Below are 25,884 nucleotides of genomic sequence, written 5' to 3' on the forward strand. Positions count from 1 at the left end.
CCATGCTGCCTGTCACAGCACCCTTCCCATGCTACCACAAGTACCCATGCATTTGCAGGCAGCTGGGCTGGCATGGAAACAGAGCCCTGCCTTGATCTATATGTATTTCTATTGTCTATATTGAGGACATATGTTCCTGATTTATGGCACAGCAAATGGCAAAGCTGTGCTTTGAGTAATGGAAGGGAGCAGGCTGGTGAGGCTGCTATCATTCCCAAAATGAGCTGCTCAAGTTCAAAGCCTGGGAACAGGCAGCCTGAATACAAAACAGCTCACTTGGCTCTAGCAGAGGGTACAGGAGGGAGCACCACCTCCTCAGCCCTGCTGCTGAACTTTTTAGGAAGTATCACTGATCCCATATTAATGACTCCTTACGGTAACAAGGGAAGACTCAGGTGCACAGAGGGACGGAGGGAGGAGCGCACGTCTGTCTGTCTGTGAGTGTGTGTGCACAAAAGGATTCAGGTTTCTCATACTTGCTAAATTCCTTGACATTTAATTTTGAGCAGGAAAGCTTCCACAATGCCAAGGATCACAGAGGAGCAATTTGCTGCTGGATGCTGCCATTGATATTTCGGCGTGAATGAAACTCGCGCCGTTCGGCGATGAAAGGAGCAGCTGCTCCGAATGGGGAGCGCCATGGAAACTGAAATATCATTTACCAAGAAAGGGCTCTTCTGAAGGAATTCAAAATGAGGAAAAATTGGTGACTCTGGGTGCCTTCAAGCATTAGCATTTTAAAAAAAGATACAAAAGAGCTTAAATGGAATTAAAAGGAGATGTCCTAACAATGCTGCGCTGCCATGAAGGGACATGAAGTCCAGCAGATAAATAGTTTTCCCTGAAGAAAGCAAGGAAATGAGGCTCTTGCTAAGGATAGCCTAGCAGGCTGGCTACAGATGTGGGACAGCACATACAGCACACTGAAATAACTCTGTCATAAATGCCTCAGTTCTGACAAAGAACTCCAGAAATCACAGAATCAATAAGGTTGGAAAAGACCTCAAAGATCATCAAGTCCAACCTGTCACCCAACACCTCATGACTACTAGACCATGGCACCAAGTGCCACGTCCAATCCCCTCTTGAACACCTCCAGGGATGGTGACTCCACCACCTCCCTGGGCAGCACATTCCAATGGCTAACAACTCTCCCAGTGAAGGACTTTCTCCTCACCTCAAGCCTAAACTTCCCCTGGCACAGCTTGAGTCTGTGTCCTATGCCTTTGGAGCATGCAGTATCTGGAGGGACTTGAGTGGAGTTCAAATGGGCGTATCAGCTTTTTCTCTTTTATTACTTTCAGTGTTTTGAGACCAAGCTGAAATCCTCTCTTGCTAAAACTTTGTAATACTGGAACTACAATCACAGAAGAGCAGATTTTTTTTTTCTTTCTTTTTTTTTTTCTTCTTTATTTTAAGCCCAGGCTGGATGAGGCTCTGGCCAGCCTGATCTAGTGTGGGGTGTCCCTGCCCATGGCAGGGAGGTTGGAACTACATGATCCTTGTGGTCCCTTCCAACCCTGACTGATACTATGATACTATGTGAGGAAGAAAAATACACAATATTTCCAAAATCATCAGGATTTGTCTTTTTCTCTGTCCAAGCTGAGAAATCTTAAACAAAACTCTTAGAGAAGTAGTACTGAAACCCTTCTGCAAATTAAGTTCCTTCCAGTTTGGGTAGTGACATGAAGTAGCCAGAATTATTAATCTTTTTCAGTGCTTTTGGGCAGTATGTTCAATGAGACTTAGGGTTTCAATGGTGGCCAGTGATAGCAAGCAATTGCTGCAAGCTAAAGCACAGAAGCTTCCATCTGATCATGAAGAGGAGAGGCTGAGGGAGCTGGGGTTGTTTAGCCTGGAGAAGAGGAGGCTCAGAGACCTTATTGCTCTCTACAGCTTCCTGAAATGTGAGGGTTGGTCTCTTCTCCCAGGCAACCAGCAACAGAACAAGAGAACATGGTCTCAAGCTGCACCAGGGGAAGTTTAAGCTTGAGGTGAGCAGAAAGTTCTTCCCAGGAAGAGTGATTTGCTATTGGAATGTGCAGCCCAGAGAGGTGGTGGAGTCACCATCCCTGGAGATGTTGAAAAAAGGACTGGATGTGGCACTTGAAGCCATGGTTTAGTTTCCAGGAGGTGTTAGGTATTAGGTTAAAGGTTGGACTTGATGATCTCTGAGGTCTTTTCCAACCTGGTTGATTATATGATTCTATGATAAGGAAAACTACTTTGAGAAGAGTACTGGAGCAGGCTGCCCAAAGAGGCTGTGGAATCTCCTCCTCTGGAGACTGTCAAAACCCAGCTGAATGTGATCTTATGCAGCCTGCTCTAGGTGAACCTGCTCTAGCAGTGGGGCTGGAGTAGATGATCTCTGGAGGTCTTTCCAACCCCTGTCACTGTGATTCTCTGTGATTTTAAGGCTGCAATTGCATGCTCTTGAATGGAATGGAATGGAATGGAATGGAATGGAATGGAATGGAATGGAATGGAATGGAATGGAATGGAATGGACCAGACCAGGCTGGAAGAGACCTTCAAGATCATCGCGTCCAACCTATCATCCAACAATGGTGCATGACTGTTCCATGCTAAACATCTTGAATCAAAAGTAGTAATGATGGCTTATACAGAACTCACTGCACTGTCTCTGACTCAGAATCAACCTTCAAAAAGTAGCTCCATAGCACACAGTCCACCTCCAGCCTTCATAACAGAGAGAGCCTAGAGAAAGCATCAGCACTGTGGAACAGGACAGAGTTTTGTGTTAGCTTGGAAGAAGTGCTTGCAAGGCTTGTTTCAAGTAACCAAAACAACCACAAAGGAGATGGCAGGATTTGGGCCACTGTGGGGGGAAATCATTGTGTTTGGAGCAGAAAGAACATAATCCATTACACTCCAGGACAGCATCCTGACTCTGACAATGATCAACACCATCCCCAGGTGACCTACAGTTGGGACCTACTTGTATCTGGGATAGCCTGCAACTGAAGTAAAGCACCAAGCACCAATCCTAACATGATTCCTCTTATCTTCCCACATCTCTAGAAATATTTTGTGCTATGACCCACAAGAAGCTCATCCTCTAATTAAGTTTTGCCCAAGGAAAAGGAATTTCATGGTCTCCTATGCTCTTTAGAGATAAATACATAGAATACATAGAATCTTTACTTTTATCTGGTTTTGCTTAGCAGTTGGGGGTTTTGTTGGTGGTGGTTTTTTTCCCTGTAATAGACAAGAAAAAAAAACCAGAAGCACCTGGCATTCCTACACTGTAGGGTGAAACAAATCCTCCTTTGCTTTAAAATAACCCCACACAGAAGTTAAACCTCTTGTCAGGCTCGAGTGCTCCTGTTCTCATGATCTGTGGAGGAGATCTCCCCATTGTTGTGAGATCTTTTCAAATGCCAATAAGAAAATGACACTTTTTAAGGGGCATTTCATTCCATCATACTTCAAAACCAAAAATTAAACACTGTTATTATGTAGTTCAGTTTTGTTGTTGTTGTTTGGCAGTGAGCACAATGCAGTGACAAGGTGAAGATGCAAATAGCAGTGCTTGCTCGACAACAAGTGCTACAAGTGAATGAGGATTGACATAATAGACCACAGCAGTGCAACTTGTAAAATGCAGATTATTCACTTCACAGCTCCTCTGGAGCCATTATAATCTTATATAAATCCTCTTAGTTTACAGTTCATGGATATAGGCTGTACTGGAATTTAAATGATTGAAACCCCTTATGGGTTGGTTGTTAACGTTATCCTTCTCTTAAGTAAAACATCACTGTCACTGTGTACTTCAGATTCCAACACACTCACAGTCAAATATCAAAGTATAAACTGCACTGTAAGCAACCCAGTCTCAGAATCATAGAATCAATAAGGTTGGAAAAGACCTCAAAGATCAGCAAGTCCAACTTATCACCCAAGACCACATGATCACTAAACCATGGCACCAAGTGTCACATCCAATCCCCTCTTGAACACCTCCAGGGATGGTGACTCCTCCACCTCCCTGGGCAGCACATTCCAATGGCCAATCTCTCTTTCTATGAAGAACTTCCTAACATCCAGCCTAAACCTCTCCTGGTGCAGCTTGTGACTGTGTCCCCTTCTTCTGGCGCTGGTTGCCTGGGAGAAGAGACCAACTCCCACCTGTCTACAACCTCCCTTCAGGTAGTTGTAGAGAGCAATAAGGTCTGCCCTAAGCCTCCTCTTCTCCAGGCTAAACAATCCCACTGAACACCAGTCCACCTATAAGCACACACACAAACCAGTTATCACAAAGAGAGAAAGGGTGTGCAAGGGAATAAGACTCTGAGCACTCCCTGGCCAGGAAGCACCTACAGCCCCCTGATGGAAATTCTGCAGTCACAGAGAAAAGGATGTGCTCATCTACAGGAATGCTGCAGAAAGCCAAACTGTCTTGTTCTGATATGACTGTTACATGTCTTAAGTGCAAGCCAGCAATTTCACTACTTATTAAAGCTGAGCAATCCAACATGACAACCCCCTGGAGTGTGTCATCCAAAAAGACTGAGAAAGTCAAATAGGATGTTCTGCTAGCTGAAACCAGTGGAATATATTCCTTCTCTTGTTTTGCCCATGCTGCCCTAAAGGATAAGTACACTTGATGGCATGGCACATGTTAGTAACTGTTTGTGAAGTCCTAAACCTCCAGTCTGCTGCACCTGTAAAGAATGAACCACCCTTTGCTTTCCTTCATTTGTGTTTTATTCACCAGTCTTGCATTTTATACCAGCAAAAAAATATGCTCTCTTTCTCTGCCAGTTGCCAGCAGCAGCCTAGGAAGGTTTTAGATGGTGCTCTGACAAAAGGTTACTGATAATGGCAAGCTAGCTGCTGTTACAGCTTATGGGATAACACTGTGCTTTACCTACACTGCCTTAGCACCCTGCACTTCTGAGGCTCAGCATTAAAGGGGAAAGGAAACAAAAGGGGCACAAAGAGGCTCTGCAGACACAGTACAGATCAGAACACCACACTGTGAATCCAAATAGCAGTCTCTGCCATATGTAACCCTCTATAGGCAGTGGGTGTTGGCTTGCTTTCACAAGTAACAGGAAAAAGGGCTGGGAGACTCACGTTTTTTCTACGCACAGGAGGTAACCAACACTGACAGTACCCAAAGACTGCTCTTCACCCATGCAATTCTTGGCTTCTGTTGGGTTTTACAGGGAGATTTCAGTGCTAGTTGATACCCAGATTTAAATCTCAGATCAAAGCATTAAGGCAAGTGCTCAGAATTGCTTCCCCCCCACCCCGTGGCTAATGCCGTTGGTAAACAAGGAAACAAAAGCACCAGTGTCAGAAGAAACCAGGCTCCTGTTTAAAGTGTGCTGTGGTTTAACCCTAGCCAGCAACTGAGCACCACACAGCCACTCACTTGCTCCTGTTTCCCAGAAAAAAAGAAGCAAAGCTTGTGGGATGAGATGAGAACAGTTTAAGAACTAAAATATAATAGCAATACTGCTAATAAAATAGAAATGGCTGTGATGAAAAGGAAGATAAAGAGAAATAAAGCCCAAGAAAGACAAGTGATGCACAGTGCAATTGCTCACTACTTGCTGACCAATGCCCAAACAGACATCAGCCTCTCCCAGGCATCTCCCCCCCTGCAGGATGTCCTGCAGTATGAAATATGCCCTTGGCTTGTTTGGGTCAGCTGTCCTGACCATGCTCCCTCACAGCTTCTTATGCACATGCTTGCTGGCAAAGCATGGGAAAGATCCTTAGCTTGGGATAAACACTGTTTAAGTGGCAACTAAAGCATCAGTGTGTTATCAGCACTATTCTCACACTAAATCCAAAACAGAGCACTTTGCCAGCTACTAGGAAGAAAACTAACTCTCTTCCAGCTGAAACCAGGACAAAGTAGGAAGGGGGAAACCCAGGAGAGGTTTGCCCACACTGGAGAGCGCTATCAGCACCCTAAGTTGTATAAACCACACTTGCTTTCTTTCACAAAGAGTATAACCCCATAGGGCCCAGGGTTATCAGTGTGGAGGCCATGGAGGGAGCCACAATGACTGTGCTCTCTATCAGACTGCAGACTCTGAACCACCTCGGGTGGGCACACACCTTGTCACCTCATCCAGCTGTTAGCCCAGAGCGTGGTCCGATAGCAGTTATCAGCCGAGCACAATCAGGGTTTTCAGGTCCTGTGTTAGCATGCAGAGAGACAATACTTCATCCTTCAGTGAGACAATGCTTCTCAAGCCAGGAACTCCTACACAGACCAAATGTTTGCTGATTTGGCCTGGTGTGTTTGGCTCAGAGGATTCAGCATCATGGCTGACTTTATCTGTGTATAGACATAGCTTTAACTGATCCCTGCTTGGACAATTGGGGGTTTAGCTCCATCTGGTTATAACTGATCTGGTGACTTTACTCACTTTTTATCTACCACTAATGCACTGCTGTCTCACCTCTCTCCCAGTAAATTCAGTCAGGCCACCTGCTTATGAAACACCAAAAAAAGGAATGGAAATGTTGAATGAGAGCCTGGGACCTGCACTGCAGCCAAGAGAAGAGCTGGCTTAGCCCTGAGAGACCCATGATCTCTCCAGTAAAACACAGTGTTTTACAGCTCTGGACCTTCTGCAGTACATCAGTCCTGCAAGAGATTTTTATTCCTGCAATGAATATTCTGCTGAGCAGCTCAGGGTTCCTATAAAGAGAGTACTGTCACTCTTCTGCACGGGTACCGCCGTGTCCCTCAGTGCAAGACAAATAGATGTTAAAACAGCCTTGCATGTAATTCACGTGGGGGAAATGAAGGAAAATGCAGAGCATTGGGAACTTTGAAGGTTCCATGGCTGTGTTGTTAACATTACACCAGCCTGCTGGTAAAGCAGATTAGGATTTTGCCAAGTACCTGGGGAGACTGTGAATAAACATTTGTTTTACTTCCTTAGCAGGGCTGAATCATAGTGACAATGATTCAGACTAACAAACCAAAGAAAAAAATAGAAGAAAAGAAAAGGGGGTGGGAGGGGAACACAGAGAAAGAAAAAAGGGAAGCAAACACACCTTGCACTCAGCAGGTTATCACATCAGCAAGCAGACCAAGCCATAAGGGCTGGAAAAAAAGTGACCTTTGATGGGGCTCGCTGCGACACAAACTGAACAGCCACTGCAGAGACAGCCAGGGCAGCCACCGGCCCAAACTGCAGCTACCACATAGCCTTATCACATCCTGACTCTGCTGAACTCTGACTCTCTCTGCCAGCCAGCCAGCTGCTGCAAACCTGTGAGACTCTTGGCACCCCAGAGAGAGACCTCCACTGCTGTGGAGTAGGAGGGAAGGCAGGAATAGAATGGAATGGAATGGAATGGAATGGAATGGAATGGAATGGAATGGACCAGACCAGGTTAGAAGAGACCTTTGAGATCCAGTCCAACCTATCATCCAACACCTTCTAATCAACTAAACCATGGAACCAAGTGCCTCATCCACTCTCTTCCTAAGCACCTCCAGGGATGGTGACTGTACCACCACCCTGGGCAGCACATTCCAATGGCCAATATCTCTCTCTCTATGAAGGATTTCTTCCTAACACCCAGCCTAAACCTCCCCTAGTGCAGCTTGAGACTCCGTCCTCTTGTTCTGGTGCTGGTTGCCTGGGAGAAGAGACCAACCCCCTCCTGGCTACAACATCCCTTCAGGGATTGTAGACAGCCATAAGGTCTCCCCTGAGCCTCCTCTTCGGCAGGCTAATCAACCCCAGCTCCCTCAGTCTCTCCTCATAGGGCTGTGCTCCAAACCCCTCCCCAGCCTCATTGCCCTTCTGTGGACACCTTCCAGCAACTCAACATCTTTCCTAAACTGAGTGGCCCAGAACTGGACACAGGACTCAAGGTGTGGCCTAACCAGTGCTGAGTCCAGGGGCACAATGACTTCCTTGCTCCTTCTGGCCACACTGTTCCTGATCCAGGCCAGGATGCCATTGGCCCTCTTGGCCACCTGGACACACTGCAGGCTCATGTTCAGCTTACCATCAACTAGTACCCCCAGGTCCCTTTCTGCCTGGCCACTCTCCAGCCACTCTGACCCCTGCCCGTAGCACTGCATGGGGTTATTGTGGCCAATATGTAGAACCCCCCCATTAGAACGATTGGAAGTCACCTGAACCAATTCAAATGCTAAATTGGTGTTTACAAAGCAGCTGCCAAAGACAAAGACACTGGATCATCTCTCTTCCGGTGTGGAATTGCACCACAGGACTCAGCACTGATACAGGCACCGAAAAGCATGGGGTGGGGGAGGGAAAAACCCAACCAACACTAGAGAAAAAGAAATAGAAATAGCAACATATATGGAGCACGTCATGTGCAGGTTCATGAAAGCTACAGATTGCAAGAGTATCCACTAGGTCAGTCCCTAACTAAATGCCTAAGGAAAACATGCAGCCTCTTGGAATCCATAAGCACACCCAGCAGCTGCCTCCCACTCTCTGCAGAGATAAGGAACAGTGCCCAATGCAATCTGCAGTCCCTATGTTATCCCTGCTGCTGAAGCCTCTCTCTCTGCGATCCCATTTCCAGATGACAGGTGAATTCATGCAGTGAGTCATCTTCCCAGCCCCTCTGCTGTCTGCATATTTTGCTCTGCTGAATTCAAAGCACTGCACAGACATGGAGTGCATGTGTCAAAGACAAGGCAGGGGGTTCAGGTTTGCAGTGTCTTTCTGCATGCATCTGGAAAGACAAGGCAGGGGGGTTCAGGTTTGCAGTGTCTTTCTGCATGCATGGGGATCGTTCCAGGCTCAAACTGCACGACAGGAGGTTGTAGCCAGGTGGGGGTTGGTCTCTTCTCCCAGGCAACCAGCACCAAAACAGGAGGACACAGTCTCAAGCTGTGCCAGGGGAAGTTTAGGCTCGAGGTGAGCAGAAGTTCTTCACAGAAAGTTATTGGCCATTGGAGGTGGTGGAGTCACCGTCCCTGGAGGTTTCAAGAGGGGATTGGACATGGCACTTGGTGCCATGGTTTAGTTGTCAGGAGGTGTTAGGTATTACGTAATACATTGGACTTCATGATCTCTGAGGTCTTTTCTAACCTGGTTGATTCTGTGATTCCATGATTTTCCAGCTGTGCTGTTTCCCCTCTCTTATGACATGGCACTGCTGTTGAGGAGGATCCACTGCCCCTGTGGGCCAAGGGACACCCAAGTGTGGCAGGAGGAATTTGCATTCAACAGCAGAGAACGGGGAAAATGAGAGCTAAAAATGGACTCCACAGCTAGAGTTAATTATGAGATCCCATACATAGTAACTAGTGTGCTGGAACTCCTGAAAATTGCAGAGCTGAAGAGAAATCTGCTCGACAAAAGCACAGAATAATCCACATTATCAAATCCAAAAATCCAATTTAATGTAACTGAATTCTTAACAAAATAATCAAGCCACTTGGATTGTAATTTGGGTTACCAATCTCCATTCCATCCTGACTGCTTTCCTGTTTGAGCTCAATCTCCCAACACAGCTGAAATCACAGGTTCCCTCATTTACTCCACCTGATTTGAAATATTTTGTACATCCAGTGACTCTCACCAGGTCCTATCACAGACAGGCCCCAAGTATGGCTCACAAGCAAGTGGCAGCCCATGAAACATTTGCATGTCTTGCATGTAGCTCACTTAATTGTATCCAAGCTCGACAGGAAAAACAGACTGTGAACATTAGGGCATGTACAGCACATCTCATGATGGGAAGGTGGGATGGGGAAAGGAGAGAGAAGGAGAAGCTGGAGACAGAACTAAGGTGGAGCCAGGATTCAGCCAAACCTGCCACAGCATCTGCTGCTCCAGCATGGCCTCTTCCTTCAAGATCCTCTTACTTGCTACTCTAAAAGCTCCACTCATTGTCAAGCAGGAGAGTGCAGCAGCAAAAGCAATATGTCCTGAAGGAAGCTGTGTAGCTTTGTATAAAACCTTCTTGTTCCTGACTGAGTTGCCAGCATCATCCCCATTAGGAATTAAGAGGCACTGCAAGAAAATCTGTCTGCAACAGTACCACGTCTAAGCTCAGATATACCTGGCCAGAGAGTATTTCCTATACTTCTCTCAGCCTAACTTTGTAATTGGTTTTGAATCTGAGCTGCCTCAAACCATCACCAAAAAAAAATTAGCTGAAATCAAGTGCAAAATTCAGCAATAATTGCTCCTTCCTCCCAATAAATTGTATTTATGAAGCATATCATGCCACAGCTAATGCCTATATTGATTCCACATGGCATGTTGTCAGAGAATTCTCAGCCTGCCATCGCACCCAGAGTCTTCAAGGGGCACAGTTTGAGAAACCCCAGTGTACAAAAACAGAGGGTAATTAAATTCTCCCAAACTAAGAGTTTTTGTGACATTAAACATACATACATACGTATATATATCAATAAGAGCAAAGCCACTCAGAGCATTTGGATCCCACTCATAGGAGACTCTCCAGCTAGAGAAGCAGCAGCATCCTTTCTTTTGTTTCATGAAGTAGAACAAAATAAGCTCCTGCAATGAGATTGCAGAAGCTTGAACCCACCAAAAAGCATCACACAAGAGGAAAATATATAGTTGCAGAAATGAATTATGAGTCATTAATATTATATATATATATATATATATATATATATAACAAATAAGTTGATGATGGGAGGCATGTAAGCAGCAAGTAGTTAATGAGGTTGGTGAGACAGCAAAAGTAGAGGAAAGTTCATTATACCCAGAGCAGTTTCATGCTCCCCTCTGAGCAGTAATTGTCTATTTCTCCCTCTCAAACACACACAAGCACAACTGAATTCCATCTTAAATAACTGGGGTTTCATACCATTTACAACTGGCAAAACCCATACTTGCTTTTGTTTGAGTGTATTTGATCTAGTTCATTAATTTGTGGCCTGCCATTTGGCAGAGCCAGCTCCCCATGAAAAGATGTGAAAGCTCTGAATCTGTGAGTGCTAACCTATCATTTTACCCCCTGGCACAGGGCACAACTTCACTGTGGAAAATGATGTTGGATGTTGGATTCAACAGGGTTTGGACATTCTAGGATCTCAGATGCTTAGCAGAAAACAGTTATGCTGTTAGGAACAAGAGTTCCACTAAGTGGCAGCCAAAAATAGCTGAGGGGAGGGGAAATTAGAACCTCCTCATCCCATCATGAAGAGTAAGTGTACAAATTGAAAATAACTCACAACAAATAAAATACTGATGGGGGGGGGCGGGGGGGAGGGGAGGGGGAATTGCAAATGCTGACTTAACTGACCTGGGTTTCCCTTTAAGGTAATCTGCTGAATCCACATGAGCACACAGGCTTTGCAAAATATTTGAGAGATTAGGATTTGTCTCTTTCGATTATCTTCATGCAAAATATCACAGTGTAATCCTATAACTTCTGCACTGAATGCTTGTCACTGTAACCTGACACGTGAAGGAAACGAACTGGAGTCAGATGTATGCTTTACAAGAGGGTGGAACAGACTAACAGAAGAAAGTTTTCAAACCCCAAGGTACTGAAGTTATTCTGCTTCTATCTAGGCAGGATACCTGCATCCAGTGTCACACTCGAAGGGAATGAACTGCAGCTATGCTCAGCTCCTTTGTGAGAAAGGCTTGGAACGTGTCCTGAGAAGGGCAACAAAGCTGGGGAGGGGCTTGGAACACAAGCCCTATGAAGAGAGGCTGAGGGAGCTGGGGTTGATTAGCCTGGACAAGAGGAGGCTTAGGGGTGACCTTATTGATCTCTACCACTACCTGAAGGGAGGTTGTAGACAGACAGAGGTTGGTCTCTTCTCCCAGGCAACCAGCACCAGAACAAGAGGACACAGTCTCAAGCTGTGCCAGGGGAGGTTCAGACCAAATGTTAGGAAGAAATTCTTCACGGAGAGAGTGATTACCCATTGGAATGTGATGCCTGGGGAGGTGGTGGAGTCACCATCATTGGAGATGTTTAGGAGGAGACTTGATAGGGTACTTGGTTTCATGGTTTAGTAGAACAGAATAGAATAGAATAGACCAGACCAGGTTGGAAGAGACCTTCAATATCAGGTGGTGTTGGATGATAGGTTGGGCATGATCTTGAAGGTCTCTTCCAACCTGGTTTGTTCTATTCTATTCTTGAAAAATAAGGCTTCATCCCCAAGGGGAATATTCTCAGGTGCTAGTTACTTGTGTAGGAACCTACGTACACATCCTTGTTCTACTGATACCATGTGAGACCTTACCAGACTAGGAGCTACAGAAGCTACACCCAGGGTTTAATAAGTCTGCTAAGCCACTCAGTTCAAAGAACAGGCACACAGATTATAAATCCAAATGAACTCTTTTTTTTGTGTGTTTTCTTCCAGCTCATGGCTTATCCCTGACCTTGGAAGGACATAATATTCTAAAAAAATGAAGCAGGAGGTGATCTCTCTCATTCCATGAAGTGGATAAAGAAAAAAAAAAGAAGAGGAGGGGAAAAAAGAAGAGGAGGGGGGGAAAAAAGAAGAGGAGGGGGGGAAAAAAGAAGAGGGGGGGAAAGAAGAGGGGGGGGGGGAAAGAAGAGGAGGGGGGAAAAAAAAGAAGAGGAGGGGGGAAAAAAGAAGAGGAGGGGGAAAGAAAGAAGAGGAGGGAGAAAGAAAGAAGAGGAGGAAAAGGATTGAAACAGGAGGATAAAAGATAAGTAAGCCACTCTCCACTCTCACAGCAAGTTTGTACATGAGCCAGTTCTCCTGGGTCCCAGTTCAGTGCTTCAGCTACATCACCTGTCTCTCCTGAATAACAAGCAGTGATGAAATGTGTTTGAAATGGTAGACAGCATATCTGCAGGTTGGACTCGATGATCTTAAAGGTCTTTTCCAACCTGGTTAATTCTATTCTATTCCATTCCATTCCATTCCATCCTATCCTACCCTATCCTATCCAGGGAGATAAACTTATGCCTTTATTCCTTTTCTGGTGTCTAACATAATCAATATCAATGCTCCTCTTCAGAGTCAAGCCTGTCATTAAATTAACAAATAACAAAACTAACTAAGAGGCAGAGGTGGAAATAGCAAAGTCTGGCATCCTCTCAACATTATGAAAACTTTGTCATTGTTATGATTACTGGAAGCAATTGGGCTCTAGAATGGCAGTGAGCAGCAGTGCAATTCAAGTTTCTCACTGATTCTGGAGGCAGGGGTGGTATCCCAATGTCAACCACCGAAAATAAGATGGCTACAAACACCCAGGGAGCTGGAAGAGTTTTAGTGTCTTAGCCACCATTCCCCTCCCATCCATCTGCATCTCTGTAGCACTTAGAAACCCTGAAAAAAAAAATCCTCTAGCACCACAAGTCTCTCAGTCCTCATAGATGCAAAGTGTGACTTTAAAGTTAATTAATACAAATGAGTGGTAAGCATTGGATTAATTAGACACGACACACACATTACTTAAACCCAACATGAAATGAGATTCTATGAAACATTTTGATATCCTGAGTTTAGAAAATGTCTGATGACATCAAGCCTTGGTGACTTGCTATGCATCTACTGCCTCTTGGTTCCCTTAGAAAAGCAGAAATAAATGAAGTGAGAAGAACACTGGAAAAATCTAATAGACAAACTGACTAATCTCAGACCCCAAGGTCATAGCAAAGCAATTCATTTCTTGGCTTTTCAACAGCACAAGACATGATTTATCAATCTGAGCCCAGGCTTATAAACACTATACATCTCAATAACATGTTCTTTGCACTGTGTAACTTTTTAAACAATGATAGATTGCCTGGGCTGGACCAAAGTTATTTTACAAACAGAAACAGAATATTTGCAAATGAAATGGCCCAAAATATGGGAAGAGAAGGGGGTGGGTGAGGAGAAAAAGAAGACTCATGCCAAGTAGCAGCTATACTGAACTGCAACTGCAAAGGGCTCTAACTGCATTCTGCTGGAAAATATTTCCAGAATCTGTCATTCTATACAACTGAAGACCACTAAAGCAAAAATATTCCGTGAGTTCAACAATCCCAACAAAAGCTTCCACTGCCGAAGAGATGATATGATTTTGAGTTAAGGGAGGACTGTGAATCGATACCTCTGGTTGCCCATTTGATCACAAACTTCCTTGAAGTCATTAAGGAATTCAAGTTTTAGCTTCCCTTCCTTTAAAGTTCAACAAACCCAAGTGCCAGGTGCTGCACTTTGGCCATAACAACCCCAGGCAGAGCTACAGGCTGGGGTCGGAGTGGCTGGAGAGCTGCCAAACAGAGAGGGACCTGGGGGTGCTGATTGACAGCCGCCTGAACATGAGCCAGCAGTGTGCCCAAGTGGCCAAGAACGCCAATGGCATCCTGGCATGCATCAAGAATAGTGTGGCCAGCAGGAGCAGGGAAGTCATTCTGCCCCTGTACTCTGCACTGGTTAGGCCACATCTTGAGTACTGTGTCCAGTTCTGGGCCCCTCAGTTTAAGAAGGACATTGAGACTCTTGAACGTGTCCAGAGAAGGGCAACCAGGCTGGGGAGAAGCCTCGAGCACAAGCCCTATGAGGAGAGGCTGAGGGAGCTGGGGTTGCTTAGCCTGGAGAAGAGGAGGCTCAGGGGAGACCTTATTGCTGTCTACAACTACCTGAAGGGTGGTTGTAGCCAGGAGGGAGTTGGTCTCTTCTCCCAGGCCACCAGCACCAGAACAAGAGGACACAGTCTCAAACTGCACCAGTGGAAGTTTAGGCTCGAGGTGAAGAGAAAGATCTTCCCAGAGAGAGTTGTTAGCCATTGGAATGGGCTGCCCAGTGAGGTGGTGGAATCACCAGTGGCACTTGGTGCCATGGTTTAGTCATGAGGTCTGTGGTGACAGCTTGGACTTGATGATCTTTGAGGTGTCTTCCAACCTTATTGATTCTGTGAAAGTGAAATACTCTTTTCTTTCCCTCCCAATATCAAGCACTCAAGCTCATCAGGTAGAAGGTAATTTTTGAAGGCAGGCTTCCCTTTGGCCAGCATCTGACACAACCTAGCCCTGACTTTGACGAGACTCTAAAGACTCTGCTGTAATGTTAAAATACTCCTGTGTTATTTTCTCATCTGGAGCCTGTCAAAACTGCTGACAAACGTCAGCACTGATCCCGGACTCTCCTCCTCCCTTCCCAGGCAGAGCAAAGCGCTGTTCGGGCATGAGCTGCTTTTAGGGTCTGTTTCTTAAGAGCACAGAGTGGATGCTCAAGAATACAGATGAGCTCAAAGACTGTGTCTAAGAAATGAGTTTGAAAGTTCAACATGCTTGATTTCCAGTCCTCTGAATTCACTGCTCCAGGCAACACAGCTCCTGTCAATTTTCAGGTGACAAATTCTCTCAGAGCCCAGGCTGTTCCTTCATCCACTTAGTATTTAGACAATACAATATGACCTCAGTTGGAGTAGGGCTGATCCTTGGAATGTAAGAAAATCCAGAAGATGAAAGCTGCATGTGACGTGGCTGTGTGAGGTTAGATGGGGGAAGCTCTGCTTCAAGGATTATTCAGATATTTCATTGCAAACAGCAATCACTACTGACCCAAGCACACACATGAAAAGCAGTTTTCAAGAATAAAGAAGAAATTTGTTGTTGCACTTCAACCTTGCTCCATATATCCTTGATAATCAAATTATTTTAGGCTCTTCTAAAGGGAAAGTCCCTTCAAGGCAGCTGAACGCTGCAGCCACAGATCCTTGCAAAACAAACATCAACTTTATGCTGCTTCAGGTCCTGCTAATGCTGTATGAGGGAAGCACTCTAACAGAGATGAATAAAGAAATGAGTCCAGGCTTACAAATGAAACATCAAAAGGGGGTTTGAGCAGGACACAGGAACAGCTACTTTGACATCTTATGATAATTGGGGTTACAACAATGTCCTTTTTCTTGCACAAAAGAAGGAACTGGGACATTTCCAAAGTGAGAATTCAGCACTACTTCCAAAAGTCTGTTTGAAAAGCAGTGGCATTCACTTTCAAATTATTATTTCTTCCCCTTTTTTCCATTCTGCCTTCTACAGCACAAAGGGCATTTGCTCTCCACTTGGCTCACTTCCCTTGTCGCTGTGTCAGCTCGCTCCATCTAGGATTTCATATCACCTAGGTATCTCAGTGCCTCAGGCCCGCAGTATTTATCCTATTTATAGTCCTAAATCTGCAGTTTATTGTGCCTGGGCAGACTGCTGCACCTACACATGCTCCCAAAGCCCTCGGGAGCTCTGTCTGCCTGTTCAAACAGCGCTGTGCAGGAGCACAAAGGAGGCTTTCATGTGGACAAGGTCATGAGCATCCCCTCCTCCCCTACACTTCCAGCGGCACTTGCTGGATTCCAGCAAGCTTTCCTGGTGCCACACACACCATACCAAGAAAAACAACTCCTATGTGGAAAACTTTCCTGTCTAAAAGCAGATATTTCCACCTTCTTGTGTATTTCAGGGTAGACTTTGAGCTCTGACCCTTCTCACCCTCCACAATATCACAAGAGTGGGGAGGGAGTCCAGGACCCACCACATAAATAGGGGCTCAAAGCCAGGTCTCCACAAGCATGAGCACATGAAAACAGGCTCAAAGCCTCCATAAGTGTGGGCCCTGGGCAGCTATGCTGCAACTCCTCTCTTTGGTAGTCTTTCTGTTCTACCCTGCCCAGGTCTCCCAGCACCCCTCGCTGTGGGTTTGCAGCGGGCTGGTTGCTGTGGGGACCATGCCGATCGTTCATCTCAGCACCAGCTGTCACAGGTACTTTAAAAGCTGCTGCACACCTGGAAATGTGCAACTGTGACTGATTCCCAGACAAACATTTACCTTGGCATGCACAGCTCAGGAGGTGTCACCGTGCTCACCTCTGTGGCTGCAAGTAATTTGCATCCCAAGCTACTGACAAACACTACAAATTGCACAGCTGGAGCTGTTAGAGGCTCTAAGGGGTTCGAGCCTATACTTCCATCTTCCCTACTAAACCCAGCTGCATAATACCCCTGCAGCACTATGTGCAACCTTTAACATAAGGCATACAACAAGAATGAAAGAGAAGACAACATTTAACTAAAAGAAAAACGTCACAGAAAAGAAGCAACTGAGTTCTGGTAAATGCCTCCAACAGCAGGGCAACTAGTGGCTCATCTGACACCTGCACTGTGTGGTGGAAGCCAAGGCAGTTGCCCATGGCATCAGTCCACACTATTCCTTTGCCCTGTGTCTTTGGGAATGGTGCTGGAACAGGCCCCTGTGCAGCAGGATCTCTCCAACCAAACCATTCACAGGTGGCAACTGGATTAAAAACATATATTCCATTTCATTTAATTGCATGCTTCAGGTTTACAGAGGCCAGAATCCCCATTTACAGGTGGTACAGAGTCTCTTGTCAGCACAGTTGGTAACAATCCACTTCCCTGCCATGATCTGCCTCTTACTTGACAATGTTTTACATCTCAGTCTCCTCTGTTGTAACTTTGTAATATTCATAACTTTGTGTGGAGACCGCGATCCCAGCACCCTGCTATAAACACTGGGCATCTTCACTTTTTATCCTCTGAAACTGCAACCCCAAGAAAAAGAGGGATAAAGGAAAGCTTGTACAGCTTTGTGCCAACATTCCATGTTCAACATTGAGACAGAGCCATCCTAGAATACACTCAGCCAGAAAGGCTATTGTCCTGCATCCCTGCTAGCAGCACAATGAGAAGGGAGAAGGGAGAAGGGAGAAGGGAGAAGGGAGAAGGGAGAAGGGAGAAGGGAGAAGGGAGAAGGGAGAAGGGAGAAGGGAGAAGGGAGAAGGGAGAAGGGAGAAGGGAGAAGGGAGAAGGGAGAAGGGAGAAGGGAGAAGGGAGAAGGGAGAAGGGAGAAGGGAGAAGGGAGAAGGGAGAAGGGAGAAGGGAGAAGGGAGAAGGGGAAGAGAATTCACCTCAGCAACTCTCCAAGGGTAACCTGGAGAACAGAGATGCTCCCCCAAGATGGGGGGAGAAAAGAGGGTGTCTTCCTCCCTCACATCCCAGCTGCAGTGAGGAAACCTTTGGAATCTAGCCCACATCTCTTTACTTAGTTGTGACACAACATGCTTCAATGAATGCTTAGGTAAATAAATAAATCCATAAATAAAGGAGCTACACCTTTCTGTCCTACACAGCAGAGGACAGCACATTCAAAAATATGCATTCCTCTGAGCTAAACCACAAGATCAATGGCCAACACAACCCAAGAGAGATGAATAGCTGCAATGAAAATTACCAATAAGTTCAGCTAATCACCATACAAGTCAAGAGAACTGCAGAGAAAGAAGCATATGAGAAGTCCCAAAGGGTGGTAGCACATGCAGGCATACTGTGCATCACACAGTATGGATGGCAACCACAGGATGATTTGCAAATTACATTGCCTCCAGCAAATGCTTTTGACACATCACCAAGACTCTGGCTCCTAACTCATCCTCCCCAAAACCCCCTGCAGCAGCAGAAGTCTTGGACCACAGAATCACCAATGTTGGAAGACACCTCAAAGATCATCAAGTCCAAGCTATCACCACAGACCTCATGACTAAACCATGGCACCAAGTGCCACATCCAATCCCTTTATGAACACTTTCAGGGATGGTGACTCCACCACCTCCCGGGGCAGCACATTCCAATGGCTAAAAACTCTCTCTGGGAAGAACTTTCTTCTCACCTCAAGCCTAAACTTCCCCTGGCACAGCTTGAGACTGTGTCCCCTTGTTCTGGTGCTGGTTGCTAGAGAGAAGAGACCAACCCCTTCCTGGCTACAACCACCTTTCAGGTAGTTGTAGAGAGCAATGAGGTCACCCCTGAGCCTCCTCTTCTCCAGGCGAAACAATGCTTCCAGGCGAAACAATGCCTACCAGGCAAGCAGCACCAGAACAAGAGGACAGAGTCTCAAGCTGCACCAGGGGAGGTTTAGGCTGGATGTTAGGAAGAAGTTCTTCCTAGAAAGAGTGATTGCCCATTGGAATGGGCTGCCCAGGGGGGTGGTGGAGTCACCATCCCTGGAGGCATTTAGGAAGAGAATGGATGGGCTGCATGGTGTTTAGTTGATTAGATGGTGTTGGATGATAGGTTGGACTCGATGATCTCAGAGGTCTCTTCCAACCTGTTTTACTCTATTCTATTCTATTCCTGCTCATTAATTCACAATTTGCTTTGACCAGGCTTGTTTGCTTGAACTTTTCAAATAAGCTAGCTTTGTTTTCTTCCTGGCTACACATACCAAAACATATTTACCAAAATAGATGTGCCAAATCCCATTCTCCCTAACAGGACAGCTTTTCTTTCCCTACTCTACTGACAGGTGCTGTATTTGTCACTGATTCATAGCACACTCCTACCAATATCCCCAGTTGGGCTTAATTGGATCTGAAGCTGTGCTGTGTGCCTTCAAGACCCTGCAGCTCTGAGATGCCTTAAGTAGAACCAAGCACTTGATTAATATTTAAACACAGCAAAACTGCCAAATACTGCAGCAGATAAGTTTCGTGGGCAAGGTTTCCCTGACAGGATACCAGCAACTTCCACTGAAAGAAGCCCCTGATAGCTGTTTGTAGCTGGAGGGGGAGAATCAGAGCCCTGGAGACCTCCTTAGTTTTCTGCTTTCCGTGCACATAAAAGCAGAATACATAACAAGGTCACGACAGGCCAAAAATAGCAAATCTTCAAGCAGTTGCAATTCAAATGGATACCAGATCTGCTGGAAAGCAGCAAGCAACTTGACCAGCATGCAGAATTTCTGAAGATCACTGCTGCTTTTTGTGTTGGTAGCATTTTAAGTTCTACAACCATTTCTCAGAAGCCAAAACCATTACTTAAAAGAACACAAATAAAACCAGGCACATACTTTTCGGGGTTCTCCACTTCTTCAGTGACAAAATTGAGGTAAAACCTAGAAAAGAGACAGAAAGTGTGTTACAAGAGCTTGGTGGATTTTGAGCCTCTATTTCCCTCCCTAAAGAATCAAGAGGATGCATTTTGTTGAGCACTGCTCTTAATTACAATAGACTTGGGAGACCCGTGTTTGTGTTAAGAAGAGTCAAGATGTAACCTTCCCTCATCCCCACACTCAGGAACGTTCTCAGACAAGATAGCACAGCAGAAAAAGGTTAAAGCTATGCAACATGGTTGTAGATAGATATTTTTTCTCTTTTTCCCCAGTTTACTCAGGCATATTGTGGTTTGCCCCAGTTCCTATGCACATGCACCCTTCAAGCCTCATATTCTGTTTGTGGCTGCAACCTTTCACCAGGGAAGGTTATACTGGCGAAACATCTCTTCAGGGTACACAGCAAGGACTTCTGAACAATAAAAATAAATGAAGCCTCAAAAAGAAATCCTCCTAAAAACTAGGATTCTGACACTAGTGTGCTGCATATGATCCTAAAGCCAGGCTGCTAACCCAGCGTGCTCTTGCACAACCTCCGGTAGTACAAGGAGCGCTCTGGTGGCATTCCAGCAGCATGCAAGGGACAGCTGGGTGTGGGAATTCATGCCTGCTGCTCACCAGGCACAGCCCTGCATACAAAGCAACCACGAGCCTCAAGGTCACTGAACCCTCTGTTCTGCATTCATTAAAGCTAAGTCTGAGCATCCTGGGATCACACTGATGTGCCTGGCTCAGATATGGGCACAGAGTCACATCCTGGCTAATTGCACAGAGCAGTCAACACAGTGCTTATGCTGGCTTTCTGCTTTTATACAGGAAGACAAATGACATCTGACCCCACACTGCTACAGTGAGAGACAAACAGCACCTGATCTGGTAGGAAGTCTGTGAACTTTTCTCCACCATAAGTCCTGGGCCAGATGTAGGTTAGTAGAGCGAGTCAGTACTGGCTCACAGTTTGTGAAATGTGACTTTGTGACCCACCATGAAACTCCATAAAACCAGATTTGCCATCTTGTACTACAACCTGAGATCCTGCTCCTAAGCTTCCTAGGGCAGAGAGAATAAAAGAAGTTGGGATGGTTCACAGGGGAGATGACTTCTGACAGCTAATAAATTCAACTATTTCTTGGTTTGGTTATATGGCTTTAAATTAGAGAGGGGCAGATTTAGCCTGGACATTAGGACAAAGATCTTTACTATAAGGATGGTGGAATACTGGAACAGGTTGCCCAGAGAGGTGATGGAGTCCCCATCCCTGGGTACATTCAAGGCTTGATGGGATGCTGAGCAATCTGATCTGTGTGAAGATGTCCCTGCTTACTGCAGGAGAATTGGACCAGCTGGCCTTTGAAAGAAGCTTCCAGCCCAACACATTCTATGATTCCTTCTGCTCTTAATCCTCCTTTTAGATAGAAATAAATTGACAAAAATGTGATCATTTTGATTCAAAAACATACTTCCTTGAATTCTTTTCTCCACTTGCCCTTTCTCACCCAGCATCTTCTATACCAAAGAGTCTACACTTGCTCTTTGCAGGATGAACCCATGCATGTAAGAGATACCACTCTTGTTTTGTTCTTTAAAGCTGTCTCTTTGTGAGTCAATAGCCTCATAGACTATGCACAAAATTCTGCATGCATCCTAGGATACAACATCAAGACTTGCAACACTCCTTCACATTCAGCTCATTGGATTGATTTAGCCCATGAAACTGATAGTGCAAAGGTATTGACACTCCACTTAATGGTCTGCTCCTCTGTGCTCTGAGGCAATCAATTTGAGCTGGTGACAAAGACAAATAGGCAGTTGAGAAGAACCACTAGCCAGATCAGGTCTTTTCCTGATGATTTCATTTATAAGTGGCAAATAAGGACCTTGAAATAACAGTCAGAAGGTGTAAAGGAAAAAACAGAGAGGATTTTTATTGTAGGGGGTTGGAATTTTAGGTGGGAAGTGGAAAGGAATGGAGAAAAGGCGAGAGGCTAACAGCATTTCTGATGCAACCCTTCACAGTAAACAAATTCTGCCTGGGTGATGAATAATACCAAGAGCTTTGAAAATTGCCTTCATGTAAAACCATACAATTAGGTTATTCTAAAAGGGAGAAGCTATCACATGTTTGGGTGTGAGAGACAGAGGCAGTTCTGTGGAAGAGAGGGAAGAAGTGAAGAGACTCCCTGCACAATGCGTTCAGTTTTCGTTGAGACTTCAAAATGCCAGGTTCTTTTCTTATATATCTATCACAGATAAAGGCCTTAGACTCTCTTGGGTTTCCCACACCACCATTTCATATAAAAGTTCTCTTCAGTACTTCAGTGTTCATGTTTATAATGCTCCTGCAGCCAGGGAGTTAGAGACAGGCAGAGAACTCCAATGCTTGGCCCTTTGTCCCTCTGAATTAAATAAATAAAATCCTTATCTCTCAGCCCTCACCTTTTGTGCAAGGTAAAGAACTTGGCTGCCTGTGAGAGGCTGTGGAAAGGAATGGGAAGACCTGCAGACAAAGCTATCTCAAAATAAGCCCACTCTGTGCATAGCAGTCTTTTTCTCTCCCCCCAACACTGCTGCTGCAAAAGCACATTGGCACTGTGCAACATGGAGCCCTTGCTAAGCACGAATAAATCGCGAGGCAGATTTGAAGAGTGGCAGCACTTTTCAAACCAGCTGCTCCTGTTCTTTGGTGGGGGAGCAGGGAAGAACTTGAAAGCAGGCTCTGAGCAGGATACTTGAAGGCAGATTCTCTTATCTCTGCTCACAGTCAATAGCATTTGACTTCTGTGGAAGCCAGCTGCATTTCTTGTTAAGTGGGGTCCAATTCTTTCAGTGCAAGAGGCCTAAGAATCTAAGTTCTTTATCTTGTGTTGCCATCTATATGATGTTGGTGTGATTGGCTTCTTATTCTACAAAGGATGCTTTTACAAAGGAGAGGCTGAGCCCCACACAGCTTTGTAACAGTGCATAGATTTGTTTTTCATGTACCTATTGACTTGCTCAGCAGAAATTAAAGCTCCATTACCCCTTTTATCAACATACTTCATGAAAATTGAAGAAGAGTCCTTTCTTGTTTCTGGCCTTGAGAGCAGAAATAAAAGCCTGGTTTGTTTTGTTGTTATTACTATTATTGGTATTGCTGTTATTGTTATTATTATTATTGTTATTACTGTTATTGTTATTACTGTTATTGTTATTACTGTTATTGTTATTATTGTTTACTGTGTTTATATCTTGTGCAGTGGAGAAGGAAAACCCTTTGCAGAGTTGCTGGCAGAGTAACCGCTGAGCACATGCAACACCGATGAGATCTACTCTTTCACTACATGATGCAGTCTGGCCAAACCATAGAATAGAACATGCTACTAATTTCTCCATAAAAATTAAAAACCTGTGCTAGAACATCTTAGTTTTATGGGTTTGGTTTTATTTTTCAGGACTAATACTTACCAGCCTGAATAGGCATACATTCCTGAATAGAAAGCAAGTGGTAATCCCATAACACTGGCATCATTCCCTGCAAAGGCATTTTTAAAGTGCTGGGTTTCTCCTGAAACATCAACAAAAACAACAGTGAGAAAAAAACCCAACAAACAAGCTCTTTGGTCATCTACTACCTTAAAACAAATAAATATATCACACTGTGGAACATTTAATCACCGAACAGTTCACTGACTTCACGTTCTGCCCTTGACCTTAATTTCTGACCCAACCCTTGCAGCTGTAATGTGCCAGCAATTGTGAAAGGTTTCATGGTGTCCCCAGTCAAGCCATGGCAGAATCTGACCTATTCAGGTTTCTTTTCAAGGCATTCTGAGCTTGATGACACTCGTGGCACTGTCATCTCCTGCAGTGACTTGCATCAACATGAAAGAGCAGAGGGAGCTGGGTGGCTTTTTGCTGTGGAAAATTTCACTTGCTTAACATTTTAATCAAAAGGAACATTGCTGGCATTTCACTCACAAGCAGCAGCCTTAAGGTCAAGAAACCCAGCATCTTAAACATTTCTACCACTGAAACATTTAGTAACTCCCTGCCACCTTTAATAACTCCCTACTGTATTACCCTTAAACTGAGTAAGAATTACCCATCTATAAATGCAAGCATTTAGGGGTTGGGTTGTGCTCTTATTCATTCACAAGGTGCTTTGTGGTTTGTAAGATCTCCCTACAGTATCCCAGATTTCCTGGGAAGCAGTGATTCTTCTGCACAGAAAGAGCAGGAAGAAGCAGAATTCATTCTGGCTTATATTAGCAATGGGTCAAATCCTCCACCCTTTACTTGGTTTTCACCAAACTCTCAATCAAAATGTCCTCTGAAGTGGAGCCCTTTTAGGTAAGAGAAAAGCTGCAGGCAGAGGAAGGTTCTGGTGGGGATCAGGGACCATATCTGAGCTACTTAAGATCAGCAAACCCCATCCAAACCTGGTTCTGGTAAGCTCCAAAGGTCTAAGGAAAATGGGGCAGACAAGAGCAGAAAGAAATTCTGGGCATGAAATGAGGCATTGCAATTACCAGAAAGGAAGTGAAAAACATGAAAACAGAAGTAGTGAATCAGCAGAGTGCTATACAGGAAAACTTTTATTTCAGAGTCCATTGCTAACCACAGAGAGCTGCTTGTCCCCAAGAAACTGAGCTCACCACAGAGCCCAACACTGTGCTGCTGACTCAGACAGGAGGCTTTGTGAAGCATCATAAAAGAGCATCCCCAGGGAGAGAGCCAACAACTGTGATAATTTTTGTTAGATAATATCTGCCACCAATTCATTATGAAGAGCTGCCTGTTCTGACCCTCTGTGCCACATGGCTGCTGGTCTTTGTGTAGTTATTGTCTGGTGGTGTTGTAAGGAGAGTGAGCTGGGGCTTGCCAGCCCTCACACCCAGTGCTGACAGGGCTCAGGCATCTGTATGCTTTAGGGTTTTTACTTAGGAGTAAAGCATGCATGCACCATGAGCATTCACTGCTTGCAGGCAGGGAGCCCATGAAAGCAACAGCTGACTACAGTTTCCCTTGCCAGTACAGCACCTTTAACTTCACAGAGTGGCAGAAGGGCGTCCATGACATTATTTCTTTCATGTATTCTGCAATTCTGAGCCCAGTCTTCCACCACACAACCTCTACCAAACAGCACTAGGCATCAGCCCAGTCAAAGGAGTCATATTCTGCCTGGACTGGGCACATGCTTTTGGGAGGGACATGCTCATCCGTCATTAAGCTCCATCCTGTCCCTTTCACAAAGTTCAGGTTAAAAGCACAGCACAGAGAAGAGCAATCATGTTGCTCATTTGCAAACCAAGTCTGATCTGAAAAGCCTCATTGGCATGCTGAAAGAAATACCAGTTCATCCCAGTGTAGTTCCACTGCTAATCAATTACATGAGAGTACAGGGCTTGAGTTAAGCAAGCACCGACTAATTAAGAGATTTTGCTGCCATAAGCATTATTTGGTAGAGGCAGGTGGGGAAAGACTGGGGAGGGTAAAGATAAAAGCACTTTAAAAGCATTTACTTTTCATTTCATACCTTTAATTAGCTGGATAACTCCAGGGACTATAATTATCAGAATAGCTACAAGCTTGCAAAAGGTAAGGAAAATCTGAATGCGGGCACTCCAGCTGACACTCGTGCTATTCAGGACCATCACCAGTGCTGCAAGGGGAAAAAGAAAAGTCAGAAAGGAACACTGAAATTACCACCCCCCAAAAATAACCCTCTTTGCCAGCAGAGAGGCCACACATACAATAGCTCCTAATACACTGAAGGAAATACACTCCAACAGCCTTCTCCAGCTCTCACTTCTCACATTCCTCTTCCATATGCTGCATGAAAGGCTGAAGCTGAGCCCCTCAATCCAACCCACTGTGCAGCCCATCCACCTTTTTGTTCTCTGCCTGGCTCCCTCCACACCACATTACATCTTTGTTTAACCAGAATTGTTAGCTCTTGGTAGATGACTGGCTGATAGGACCCTGCCTTGGATGAAAGAAATTAATTGCCCCATTCCTGCCATTCCAGACTTCTGTATCAGTGCT

General features: G+C 45.0%; 1 protein-coding gene across 1 annotated transcript in view; it reads right to left on the reverse strand.

Annotated features, from left to right (window-relative positions):
* The window catches only part of SLC7A11 (solute carrier family 7 member 11), a 67,360-nt gene that overhangs the window by 24,105 nt on the left and 17,371 nt on the right, over positions 1-25,884 (reverse strand). The window contains exons 4-6 of the mRNA XM_009896727.2: positions 25,376-25,501; positions 23,305-23,404; positions 19,819-19,863 (exon numbers count right to left, since the gene is read on the reverse strand). Coding sequence (XP_009895029.1) covers positions 19,819-19,863; positions 23,305-23,404; positions 25,376-25,501 — 271 coding nt within the window. The remainder of the gene's footprint in view (positions 1-19,818; positions 19,864-23,304; positions 23,405-25,375; positions 25,502-25,884) is intronic.

Source organism: Dryobates pubescens, chromosome 24, assembly GCF_014839835.1.
Source record: "Dryobates pubescens isolate bDryPub1 chromosome 24, bDryPub1.pri, whole genome shotgun sequence".
NCBI lineage: Eukaryota > Metazoa > Chordata > Aves > Piciformes > Picidae > Dryobates > Dryobates pubescens.